At 41.0% G+C, this 13,635-nt stretch overlaps 1 protein-coding gene across 5 annotated transcripts in view; it reads left to right on the top strand.

The window, feature by feature from the left end:
• LOC102301822 (arginyl-tRNA--protein transferase 1) overlaps positions 1-13,635 on the top strand; it is a 51,451-nt gene that overhangs the window by 5,085 nt on the left and 32,731 nt on the right. For 2 of the 5 annotated variants that reach the window (XM_005927123.3, XM_014335120.2), the window contains exons 5-8: positions 298-525; positions 4,573-4,787; positions 7,525-7,653; positions 8,811-8,939. In XM_005927123.3, the coding sequence (XP_005927185.1) occupies positions 298-525; positions 4,573-4,787; positions 7,525-7,653; positions 8,811-8,939 (701 nt within the window). The remainder of the gene's footprint in view (positions 1-297; positions 526-4,572; positions 4,788-7,524; positions 7,654-8,810; positions 8,940-13,635) is intronic. The other 3 variants (XM_005927125.3, XM_005927124.3, XM_042222853.1) reach the window with 3 other exon arrangements.

Here is a 13,635-nt window from a genome sequence, read left to right as displayed (position 1 = left end):
TCATAAGAGCTCCATCAGTTGCAAAGCTCACAAACTGTGCACATAACATTTCATCAGAGACCCCTTCACAGCAAGGCTTTTTAACTGCAGGATGTCACAGAGAGCAGTCCTGGTGCATGACTGCAGATCAGTAATGTCATATTCTGATGTCAATGATCAGGCGTAAGTGAGCACCCTGGTTTAAAGTGCAGTTAGCATTGGGTGCTCATTCAAAAACGAATTCAATTCAAAACAGAAGAGAAGGGTAATTTACAGTGTGCTGTCTGGTGTAAGCAATATTGATTTCCTGCATTATAGGTGAGCCAATGGACTCTGTGTGTGAAGAGGCAGGACCACAGGAACTGAGGAAAGTACATTTAAAGTGCACCACTCTCACAGGCATTCAGAAGGATGCTACAGAGTTTCCATCTACCACAGAAGTTCAGAAGGAGGCAGCAGATGCCACACCTACAGGCTCGCAAACATCACAAAATGATCCAGTGTCTGTACTGGCTGGGACCACAACATCCGCAGCTCCCAAATCAGGTAGGAGTCATCTAAACTAGTGCTGTACTTGCCATTGCTCGGGGGGAGAAAAAAGTTATGTTAGTACTATAATTAGTTAGCTCATTCTATTCTATGTGATCTATCAATCTAAACCTGGAGTGGCAGTGATCATAAAAAAATTAAACTAACTAAAGTTTTAAAACAATGACATAAATCTCTATGAACGGCTCAAGCAGCTGTACTATGAAGCCTCAGCAATAAGTAGTGCGGGGTTTTTACCTCTCTCTGCTCTCGGCTTTGTTGTGCGTGCACCTTCTCACACATAAACGGGCTGAAGGTGATATTAATCGAGTTGACGGGGTGTTATTATTTATTACCATCAATGCAATGAAGCTTCCCAGTAAGTGTAATAAAGTGATAATTAAACGTTGACCTTATTCTTCGTTTTAATAACCCACTAACTGGAAAGGCCGGTTTCTGGGTTATGTGCTTTTCAGTCTTGGAGCTCTTCTCAGAAAGCCGCGTTGTTGTTAGGTTACAAAAATGCGTGAAACATTTTTGTGTCTTCATCTGTACCGAGTGCTCCGAGTCTCCACAGTCTACTCCAGGAAGGCCCTAAGAACGGGATTAGATCAGTCTGGGATTCCAAACAGTTTGATTGTCAGTGACAGCTATGGATTGACACTTTGTCAGGGACAAAGAGGGAAGTAATGCTCTTTAACTTTAAACATTGCAGCTAAGACGATTTGAATACATGATTACTTATTAATTTGTTTAAATGTAGTCAACTACAACTAAGCTAATAATAAGCCACCTGTGTCTAATCGAGGAATCCTTAGCTGTTTGTACTTAATACTTAACTTTGGTTTTCTGCTTAAATTTATGCTGTCTCTACTGTATCCAATGTGGCCTCATGCTGTGCTCTGCACTAACTGAAGTATCAGATCTTGCCAGAAGGTGTCACTGTTCACCTTGTAAACCAGGCTTCACACTGCAGCATGTTGGTGAATGAGGGCACTGTTTGTTCACTGTTTCGTAGGAGTGTGTGTCTGGTTTGGAATTATCTGTCTATGTTCTCCTCCTTATTTTCCAGCACAGGATATCCCCTCAATAATGAATTAATAACACTTATAGGGAAGAGATAATAAACTCCCATTAGACAGAGGAAGTGGCGTTTTTAACAACCTTTAATGTTTCAGGCTTCAGCTGCTTTTTTCCTTTCCAACTCTGATGAGAACGCCATCCAGCATCATTAATTAAAAGGCAAGAGAGGATGTTGGAGAAATATTATTGTGCAAAATATTTGTAAATCATGCAATGATTATGAGAAAGGCACTTAACTCAAGGGGTGAACCAGTCTGGCTTTTACAGAAGATCAACAACTTAGTAATGAAAACGCATAATTTGTTCTCATTTTTTGGTGAATCTATGACAAATGTCAAAGATAATATAGCTTGACAAGAATAAAATAGGATTTTTAGACCAACAAGGTGAGCATTTTACCACATTTACCAAAAACCTGAGAAAACTAGGGGGGGGGGAAAGAAAGTGGCAGACCTAAAAAAAAAAAAAAAAAAAAACCACAGCAGGAGAGCAGTACACACTGAACTTCCTTAAGAAATGGGGGGGGGAAATCCAACAAACACCTGACACAGGACCTGAGAGATGCATTAGGGCCTTCAGTTGTTCACTGCTGTTCACCAAAGCCTTATTAGAAATGGTCTCCGTGGAGGCGGGGGTATTGTGAAGCCATTTTTTAAAGGAAACCTGGAGAAAAGGCTGAGGTATGCCAAATTACTCAAGAATTGGACTGAAAATCGGTGAACAAAAGTCACGTGGAGTGATGAATCCAAATTTGGGATTTTTGGTTCAAATCATCGTCAGTATGTACAGAAGTAGGTCAAGAATGAGATGGAAAAGTGAGTGTCTACAGCTATTTGTGGAGGCTGTGTCATGGTTTGGGGCTATGAACACAGAAAAGTATCACCAGATTTTGATCCAGCGTCTGATTGGAACAGCTTCATTTTCCAGCAGGAAAATGATGTCAAGCACGATACTAACGCTGTAAACACCACTCACTGGAACACTATCAGTCATGGATTGGCCTCCCCGGAGCCCAGATTTCAACATTATTGAAGCCGTGTGCGATCATGTTTTTCACCGTTAGCAGAAAACAGCTGGACCTCTCTTCCCTCTACTTTTATGACTAGTGCACTTTATAACTTTGGGGAGTTTCCAGTTACCAAAAACTTAAGCGGAACCAGTTTTAATTACAGCAGAGAGTTTAAGTTGGTAGTTTCTCAAGGGTTATACATTGCAATAAATGCCACTGCACACGCAGAACAGAGACGACCGTATCCTCCAACCACTGTAAATCAATACTGACTTGTGTGCTGCATGTTTACGTATAGGAAAGCAGTATTTCACATTTCTAGACAGCTTACACTGAGTGTATCTTCTGAAAGCCATATGTGTGCTCGGGGAAGCATGGATAGAGAATGTCATAGATTTTATGAAGCGCTAACTGCTGGAGAAAGTGCATCTGTCTTCCACAGGAACTGGTCTGTCAGACTTTATCTTCACCACAGCTGCATATCCTGTCCTTGGGAGTACCTGTTTTTTTTTTTTGTGTTTGTGAGGCTAAGAGAGAAAGTGTGTGTCGATGCTGAGAGTGTAATTATTGAGAGAGAGAGAGGCACATGGACAGAGTAATCATGGATAAGGGTTGCTGTGTTTGTGGTTGAGTCAGTGTGATGAACTCGGTCCAGGCTGTAGTTCCTGTTGTCTGCGTGACCACTCTTCCTTGACATTGGTTTGTTTATTCTGAAGAGGTAAACTATGTGACCACGCTATCACAGCCACAACTCTGTTTATACCAGAGGTGATTTCTTGCAAGTGCAAACTTCCTTTCGCACCGCTTTTCATTTCCAATAAAACGCTAATGTGGCAGTCTTGAGATTCAATATTACGCTGTTAATTTTCTTAGTCACTACCTTTATGTGCTCCTATCGCCCCCGATGACTCGACAACAAATCATTTAGAAGAAGAACACAGTAAGCGATAAATAAAAAATACAAAAATATTTTTTTAGTTTTAGTTTATGCACTGCAAATGTCATTTCATGTTTTTAGCATATTTTATAGCATAGCTTCAGTTCTGTATTTACTGTTCACAGGGTGCAATCTGCCATACAGACACAGGACCTTGAGACAGATAAAGCTGAATGCTGTGAGTGATTCTTGGCCAGGATCTGTTTCTCTCTCCTCTGTCAGGATCAGGCATCGGGATCTCTCGCTCACTCTCTCTTCCTTGTGACCTCACCGGAGGGGGAGTTGGTGAATGAGCTGATGGTGGCAGCTGGCAATATGACAAGCAGGAAACGGCTCTCGTTTCCTTATTGCTCCAAACAGGATGTGGGCGTGTAAACTGTTGACATGGGATGCCCGGAGAGCTGAAGGGCTTGGCAAGAGCCCAGGAGGTTGTGGTGGTAGAGGAGGAGGAGGAGGGGCAGCAGGATGAGAAGAAGGGACAGGCAGAGATTTAGTAATTTCAGGAACTGTTTCTGTCAGTCTTGCTGATAGAAGGAAAAAAATGCGTGGGTTGTGTTTTATTTGCGATGTACGATGAGCTGGTCCACTCATTTATTTTCACACACCAGCAGACCTGATTGTTTTTATTATTAGGTTGGCTTTTTTTGTTATCGCCTAAAAAAAAAAACTATGCTTGCTTCAGTGAAAAATCAAAGAGGACTGAGGTAATCACCATCCTTACCTCAGTAGTCTTTACATTAAATCATTGCTTTGGCAGCCATGAAACAATATTCTATGTGCTACTGGAGTCAAAGTGACGGGCAGCTATCGCATATGTTTTTTGAAAGTTACAGCGGCTCAAAGTTAAAGCCTTTGTTACTTTTGGTTTATTCTTACCGAAAAAGCAGTCTGAAGCTGAAAATGATCATTCTCCCCGAGTTCAGTTTTTAAACTGGGTCTTTTACGTCCGTGGCATATTCTCACCATGTCTTTGCATAAAATTAAAGCGATAATGCACATTCAGGAAACCTTTGACATTTCTCCTTCTGTCTTGCAGGGAATGGAGCCGATCCTAGCCGCCCGCCGTGTAGGAAGGCCAAAGAGTTGAGGAAAGAGCGGCGTCTTCAGAAAGAACAAATGAGGCAAAATGGTGACGGCGTTTCCTCCACTGTCTCTCCTACCCAACCCACTCCTAGTCAAAACAACCAATCAAAAACACTGGAAGAATTCATCAGCGAATCATTGCCTGAAAACTCTGCTCATTGCCTTGAGGTGAACAAAAATATTGTGGCGCAAACTTTTGTTCCTCTTTTTTTTTCTGTAACTTTAAATAATCATTAACCTATTTTGATGATTCTGTCATTAAGAAATAGTGTTCTTAGTCTAGCTTTCAGGCTTTGTAATGTTTGGACTTAGCTAGCTCGAACATTTGGTCTCACAGAGCTCTTCCCCAGCTCCAGTGACTTCACATGTGTTTATGTGTACGGATAGGATAGCTAGCCAAAGCGGAGTGGAAAAACCACCTCTTCCTACTTCGAATTCAACCAAATGACAGGCACACCACACAAAATGGGTTGCATTACTCTGCTGATGACATTAAAACCACAGCACCCAGCTCAGCCAGTATGAGAAGACATGGAAATGAAGTTTTGGCAGGCAGGAGAACAATGTAGAAGAAAGATCCCTGGCTAAGCCTCCATCTGAGGTTGGTAGAGTAACGTCATTCCTGGTCTTGACCAAGATTTAAGCCAGATGCAGTGATGAACCAGGCAGTGTCTGCCTTTTGTCTATGTACCCCGTGAAACTAGAGAGCTCTTTTCAGTTGGATTCATTTGTTTGCTAGGAATTATAATTGAATTCTCTTTAGAGGCCACGCACACATTGTTATCCGATGCAAATGGAGGTTAATTATATGTTTTACAAGTCATACAATTTGGAGAGGCTTCTACTTGACCCATTTAGCTCTTTATTATAGAACATAGAGCAGGGCTGCAACAGATTTCTGGCTAAGGAACATTTTGAATCATTAGCAGTTTAGCAAATCGTTCTGATGTTGTCAGTTGGACGTGTCTTGTGTTGATCCTTAAGTGTTGTCACACCAGTACCAGATGATTATTGTGTTTACACTAGAGCAATTAAGTGTAGTCAAGCTCAGTTTCTTCATAAACACATCTGTTTAAGATGTCACACTCGAGAATACACTGCAGGATACATAAAAAAAACCCTGCCGGGTCCATATAAAACGTGGAAATGGAAATTTGGTGATTAAGCATCTTCACTTTGGCTTTGCTATAAGATCACCGTCACTTTCTGCAAAGCTTCATTGTTTATAATACTCTTTTGCTACGATTGATTCTGTGTCCTTGGACGAGCTCACTACTTTTGCAGATCAGAGAGATGAGTCATAGGGACAGGGAAGACGAGTTTAGATGACCATGCAGTGCAGCTGGGGTTCTGCATGCCACCACTTGGGGTCAGTGTGACAACATGATACAAATCCCCTCAGGCACCTCTGGAAAGTATGGAACTGCTCTTCCCCTTAAGAGTGCCTGTGTACAGCCTCTGCAGTTTTTTCATATTTCCATAGATGTTCTTTTATCCCATTACTTAATGTGCAGTGGTTTGGCAGTCAGTTTTCTCGTCTGTCCTTTTACTTATAACAGTGCAAAGAAAGGTCTTGAGGGTTCATGACAAAATATCATTAAGATACAACACTTTTCTTTAATAAATTTTAATTAGCTAAACAAAGTGCAGTTGTGTTGTTTGGCTTTATTTGAACATTCTTAAGCAATTTAAGTTGGTTTTGAATTTCAAGTCTGTTTTGAGAACTGGAAATTTCATTTCCATGCTTTCTGCTAGTGGTGCGAGCTAACCCCCAATTATTATTTTTTGAACTTATCAAAAATATATATCTCCAGATTAAGAACAATATTAAGACGAGCAAACTTGAGAGGTTCAGCATCTTTGTTTGACTAAAGGATGCTGATGCCAAATGTTCATATGAGAGACCTAAGAGTTAAGTTCCAAGCCAAACAAACCCCAAGTTCAATTCATCTGTCGTGTCCTTCCAGGGGATTTATATGGCACAGCCTCTGTGGCCAACAAAAGCTTCAAAATGAGGAGACAGTTAATTAAATGGGGCCGGACGATGAGAGAAGGATCCTTTCGTTTTTTTAATATTAGCAGCATTGGTCAGTTTTTCTTTCCCCGTCTTTCTATCAAAGACTTTTCCTGATCTTCTCTGTTGAAGTTTGAGCTTATCTTATATGCCTTGTTGGATTCACTGCTGCATAAGTACACATGATGGATGCATCATAATTTTTCTATGCACCTGTAATTATTGTATGTAAAAATTAACCTATTATAACTAATTAGGCAACCTATGTGGCCTAATTGTGTTCTTATACTAGGTTACCTGAACTTGGACTGTGGTTTTAATGTTTGTCATGCTTTTGATGACATGGCAGAGCTGAAGAAATGCTCCGCCATTTATCCCCATTTATCCCAAAAAGCACATTAGCAAATATGTTAATGATTATATTTAGAGCAACTTGTTTGTAATATTCTTGTGTCACAAGAAAGACGGACATAACACACCCACTTTCATGAAGCCACATCTTACACAAACATCTATTAAAAACTAAAGATATTTGTGTGTGTGATTAGATTAGCTAGATTATATTTTATAAAATGAGATTTTTCTCCAAAGGATTCACTACAACTTGAGCTTAAGGTCTCGTACAGCTGTCGTAGGTGAAAAGAAGCCTTTGACTAAAATGAAATGATATCTTAGGAATTGTAAGTGCTGTGATTTATTTGCAAAAGATGGTTTTAAGAGGGTGTGCTTATGTCAGTCTTTCTTCCCTTTTGTGGTCTTTTTTTGTTTTGTTAGTTTAATTTTTAGTTTTGTTTTTTTTCTTAATTGGGCATTTTCAATAACCACTTATACTTTTCTCATTGCTTCTTACATTTTATTGTTAACTCTTGTTTGCCCATATTCTTTTTGAAGGTGAGGCTAGTGCGCTCCAATCCCCCTAGCCCGCAGTTCAAAGCTTCTTTCGACGCCTCCTACCAGGTGTACAAACTCTACCAGATGGGCATTCACAAGGACCCTCCTGACAAACCCACCGAGAGCCAGGTCAGAGGGTGGGAGGCATAGGTCAACCTTTTCTAGGGGTACCCAGGGAGGGAGGGAGAGGGTCGACAAATGTGGGGACCTAGAAAGGAAATAAAAGGCTTTGATGTATTCCATTTTTGTACTTCTTCATACAGGAATATCATTCAATTCAATCATTTAAGCATCATTGCATTTGTATAACTGGGTTCGGTCGCTGCGAAGTTTTAGAATTAGACTTGAATGGATAAATAATTTGTGTTGGAACTTTGAAACAAGAATTAAGTTAAATAGTCTTAAGCATCTGCTTGAATGAGGGGGAAAGTGAATTAACATGCTAGTATTAAAGAGAGGGTATGTGTATAAATGCGAAAGTCAAAGGGAGAGGAAATGGAGGGGAAAATGTTTCCATACGCCAGGGTTGAGAGCGGTGTTTCTCCAGGTGCCTGACTTGGCCCTTGGTCGGCCAGCCGGGTCGTTAGTGTTGAGCTGTTTTTAGTTTGGGGGTTGAGGTAGTTTGTCAGCTGACCCCTCCCGACCTTCACACATTTGCCCTGTCTGTGTCTACTGTCACGCTGCCCTCACGATAGTTTCAGTTTCTGAACTAGAGTATGATTTGAATTTGGAACTGGAGCTCGTAGTGTTTGTGTGGTTTTAATTTTCTTGCGTGCGCTCAGTTCAACCTTGTTTACCTTTTTGAGGAGAGTCTGCGGTGTTGGACAAGAATCTGTACGCGTCCCGCTTAGATGATCCACTCAGACAGGCTTCTGCTGCTCTGGACCTCGCACGCACTGACGCTGGGTTCAGTCTGATATTACCAGTCCTCTTCAGCCAATCTGTGGTAATAGCTGGGCGGTGCACTAGCCTCATCCTCAGGTTTCTCATTACGTTATTGCTGTAAAAATACACCATCAGTCTCCTAGATGCAGAATGTTTGCTTGCGCTGATATTTGTGTGCCCGGCAATCTGATTTGAATAAACCAGTAACCAAGTACTGTGTTACCAGCTTTTCTCAAGGGCTAGGAGACTGATGCCAACGCTATGATATAACGCACTGTTGATTCCAGCACTGTTCACGTCCTCCGCCCTCCCTTTTCTAGCTGCTCACTGTCCTCGTATGCATTGTTTATCGTTGTAAAACCTCCCTTCACCTCCCCTCCCCCAACACCCTGTGCTTGAAGGTGAGGCTAGTGCCAGTGAACTTTGAGGACCCTCAATTCATGGCGTCGTATCAGCAGTCGTCAGCGCTGTACGCCCAATACCAGATGGCCATTCATGGTGATGACCCCAGCGAATGTAGTGAGAGTGAGGTACGGCATGATTATTATTCCACACCTGGTTGGGAGCTGCTGCACACGCTCGTTCAACGTTCTTGCTGCTTTTTGACTTTTTTTTTTCCTCTTTCTTTTACATACCATACAGTACAATTTTATTTATATAACACATTTAAAACCAGGGGTTGTTAGATAAAACAGGCACTTTGAAAATACTGTCTTACAATTAGTAGTAGTAGTAACAGCAATATTCATTTGACTGGACCTTGTAAAAACATAAAATTGTCTGTGTTATAATTCTTAAATTTATATATTATAAAATTAATGTGAAATATATAAAAGGGCATGAAAAGAGTTTTTCCCTAGGTTTTTTTGCAGTGAATGAGTAGGAATCATTGTGAATATAAAACCTGACCTAAGCAGTGATAATAATTAATGAAACGCATTAAATTATATGTATACACACCAGGTTTCTCCACGTTCTATATCAATAAACGAAGAAAAAATAAAGTCTAGTCAGGATGCAGAAACTGCTGGACAACCTGAGAGAGCCTTTTGTCCCTCTGGGCTGGAAAAACAGCCTCCTCCTCCTCCCCCTCCTGCCAGCAGGCCGCAGTAAATTACTGAATTCTCCAACTTGTAAAAGTAAGGTAATTAATAAATAATAAAAGCTGTCAGATTGGGCAGACTGTGGCAGATTCTTTCCTAGTGCCATAACCGTAGCTCTATCAATAGAGCGCATGTGTTTGTGCACAGTCTTAGCTCAGGGTAATAACTGTAGTGTAGTTTTAAGAATTAGACTAATAATATCTTCAAAATATAAAATGAAAATGTTGTGCTAAAAACTCTGATGTCTGTTGAGTTTCCAGAAATAAAGTTTTTTATTTTATTGGTTTTCCATGTTGGATAACCACATGTGTAGTGTACAAGCCCAGGGTCACATAAGATTAGGTAATTACTTTCAAATGCAGCCTCATTAATTGTAATTTACCTTCACATCTGTAGTTTAGAGTGGTAGAGAGAGCCTACGCTTTAGATTGTAACAACACAGTTATTATATGGGCTGTAATTAGTATGAGAGTATGTGTGGAATACACTGCTTTCTGTGCTTCATGGCAAGTCTGTATGGTGGACATAAGTCATGTTCACACCACAAGATGTATGAAATGTGGCTGTGGCACTGGGACCAGAAACATGTTTGTACAAGAAGTTGGAGGGCGGGGGGGACTTCTTGGATGGGCTGTACCTCACAGCACGCCATATTATTGGTGAGATAATTTCAATAAAAATGCTCCAAAATGCAACGGCATCACAAACATGTTCAAGGGATCTGGCTCAGTGAATCAAATTAGCTACAGTAACACCTAGTCAGCACCCAGCTGTCACTCAAATGCACCACACTCCTAATTATAAGTATGTTATAAAAAAAAATGCATCTAATAAAGAGGGGGGATTAGATACAGGGTCTAAAACATTAAACAAGTTAATTTCTTCTGGGAGAATGTTTGGGATTGACCAACTGACATGGCTTGAAAAATGATCCCTGTATGGAAGTGGTGTTTCGTCCATTTACTCCAGTGTTCAAGAATTGATAGCGTGACATAAATAGCTCTTTTACCCCTTTCTGAAAACTTGGGACTAAACTTAACTCATCTGATAAAAGTTTATAAAGTCTTAAAGCCAGGGGTGTCGCTGCTTTACCTGGCAATCATTTGGTCATAATGTAACCTGCAGCTGCCAGCTAGTCAACCACTTTTGGTGAGTGAAATGATCCTACTTTTTACTTGGGTAGCAGCTATCCTTGTCTGTGTGATACGTACAGTCTTTGGATCTTGCTAACCAAGCTTCCTAGTTTGTTTTTTTTTCTTCATGCACCAAAAAGACATGACAATAAAAATAAACACAACATGGCAGCTGCCATTTTACAGTGAGACAAAAGGATACGTGATACTACAGACTTTATCAATTTCTTATAAACAGTCTAGTGCAGTGGTTCTCAAAGTGTGTGGAGCGCCCCACTGGTGGGACACAAATTGCAGCTAGGCTTTTCTGCCATTGTTTTGTTTAAATGGGGCGTGAAAATATTTCTTCCTGCCATGTAGGGAATGATGTAAAAAGTTTGAGAACCACTGGTCTAGAGGATTGACTCAGATTTAGAGCCTGTGTCAAGTGGTCACCGGAGGAACTGCAGTTTTTGTAAAATCCACTTTGGCTTCATTTTTCAACCCCTGAAGTTGCTGCTCGATTAGGACACGTTTTTATCTTCGGCTGAAGTACAGCTAGTCCAGGGCATGTTTGATTGAACCTGAGCGACTGTGGTTTGATGACTTTTCTTTTCTCCAGTCGCGCTACAGTAATTTTATGTACAGAGCCAGGCCTTAATTGTTCCCACTCAAACAAATTTGCCTTCATTTTTTCCCCTAGTTGGAATACTGTGACACCCACTCCCGAGCCCATAACACTACTGATTTTATTGTCTTGCCTGTCAAGCTCCTGGTAAACTCCTCTTATTCCCAGAATCTTAGACCACCCCCCATCTCCCTCCACCTATTGTCCTGAATAAGGGAAATTCGTTGTTGATGGCACATTTTGGTGAAATGCCATTTGCCTGCTGCTGCTGCTGCTACTTAGGAAGTTGATCCATTTAGCATTTGTTTAGGTATTTATTAATCCATTAAAGTATTCCCTCGGGATAGGATCTAGATTGTTGTCAGCCTATGTTTGAACAAAGTGATGGGAGACCTTCTGTGTGCGTGCAAGCTGAACTACCTTGCCAAGCTTGTTCAATCATTAGACAGTAAGATGTCCTAGAGGGTAATTGCTTTGTTTATTTTAGGATGTATGCATTTCCTGTCATGCCACAAGTGAAAGGCAGCCAGACGTTTTTCTTTCCACGTCCAGTCATTGTTTCCTGACAGAGTTGAAGCCCGCACTGGCAATTATTTAGATGCATGCACATACAAACACTCTCGCTGGCACTTATTGGTCTTAACTGTTGTGCTGAGCCATGACTCTCAGTTCCTGCACATGTGGCTTTCATTTTCAAGAAAACAAACCCTGTTAAATCTGTATTTACTCTGCTTGATGGCCAGTACTTTTACCAAGACACTTGGAGAAAAATATACGGAAAAAGTTGAGACATGGCAGTAACAGTCATCCGTAAAATGGAAGAAATGATTGAAATTTTGGCACAGACTATGTCAAAGCTATTTGCAACATGGTTATGCATAGCAGAGATATTCAATAACACCATCTAAACCACATTGCCGTTGTCCACCCAGTTCCTCGTATTATCTGGAACTGCTTTGAACGCCTTTGAAATGAACAGGGACACATGTTTGTGAAGGAAAAAAAGAGTGTTAGACATTTAAAGGGTGAAACCTTGTTGCTCAAATAAGTACAGTACAATTTTTAGAGAGTACAGAGCACAATGACGAGAGGTCTAAGTAGCAATTAGGCTTAAGCAGATGCGTGTGTTTATATGCAATCTGTGTGTGTGTGTGTGTGTGTGTGTGTGTGTGTGTGTGTGTGTGTGTGTGTGTGTGTGTGTGTTTGAGACGGCTTCTTGCACTCCTAATCGTACACAGATGAGTGTTTGCTATAAGAAAGGGAGAGTTTGAGAGGAAGTGATGAACTCCATGTGTTCAGTCATTGCTCTGAATAGAGCGTAGTTGATGTGCTGTTGTATTAAGAGATGGAAGCACAGGAGTAGCTGTAGCTGTTTTCATATGTATTCATGCCTCAAGTGAGTGCACTCCCACTCGAGTTTGTGTACGTGTGTCAGCCTCACAGAGCTGTTGTTTGTCAGAGAACAAACAGGGGGTCAACCCTGCTGTGCTCCAGGAGAGTGATTTCAGGCAAACACAGCTACACTGCACTGTTGATTAAAAGAAGAATTAGAAAGAGGGACAGGAGGTATTCAGAAAACACACATATGCAAATTTGCATACATGAGTAAAAGCTCACACGTATATTTTCTAGATTTTCCTAATCAAATCAGGATTTCACCACAAGGTCAGTGTGAGATTCTCTCTCACACACACTCAGCTGCACACGTTGTAGCTTGGCCTCTACAGATGATGTCATCTAATAACTGCAGCTGTTGTTCACTTGCTAAACCGTTTAGTTGAGTTTTTTTTTTTTTTGGTGCGTTTTTAACAAAAGTTTCATTTGTGCCCTTCAGCAGTACTGCACAGTGGGAGTCTTTGCTGTTGGTAATTTGTCGACTGGCAGAGCAGTAGTCACTGCAGAGGTAGGAGTGGAAAATTAGATTCTACTGGCATGGCTACACAGGCGAGGGGATTTGACAGGCGGGTTTTTTGCATGGGCGAAGATCATTGTCGACTCAACAGATCTTGTCATTGCACTTTTGTTGGAACATGTTAAAAAAAAAAACTATGCAACATACTTTTCTGTTTAGTAGGGGAATTGGGGGAAAAATGTGTAGAAATGCAGTGTTGTCCAAAGATCAACCTAAGCTTATGGGGTTGTGTAGTGGCTTTGAAGAGGAGACTGTAAAGTTCCACTAATATTTGGGAAGTTGCAGGGTGAGAATCATCAGTCCATAGATTTCTGTTCATCCCCACTTCATCTTGGTGTGAGGTTGGGTCCAGGGGAAAGGCATCTTGTTGTAGTATTCAGCACCGCAGGGGACAAGGTTTGTGAGAATTTTATAGCCCACATCAACACCCCTCTGCAAGAGCTGTGTGCACCGTTACAATGCATGAATAGT

Source organism: Haplochromis burtoni, unplaced genomic scaffold (assembly GCF_018398535.1).
Source record: "Haplochromis burtoni strain Fernald_Lab_line unplaced genomic scaffold, NCSU_Asbu1 Contig_96, whole genome shotgun sequence".
Lineage (NCBI taxonomy): Eukaryota > Metazoa > Chordata > Actinopteri > Cichliformes > Cichlidae > Haplochromis > Haplochromis burtoni.
The sequence above is the reverse complement of the archived record's forward strand: the minus strand, read 5'-3'. Positions and strand labels throughout refer to the sequence as shown.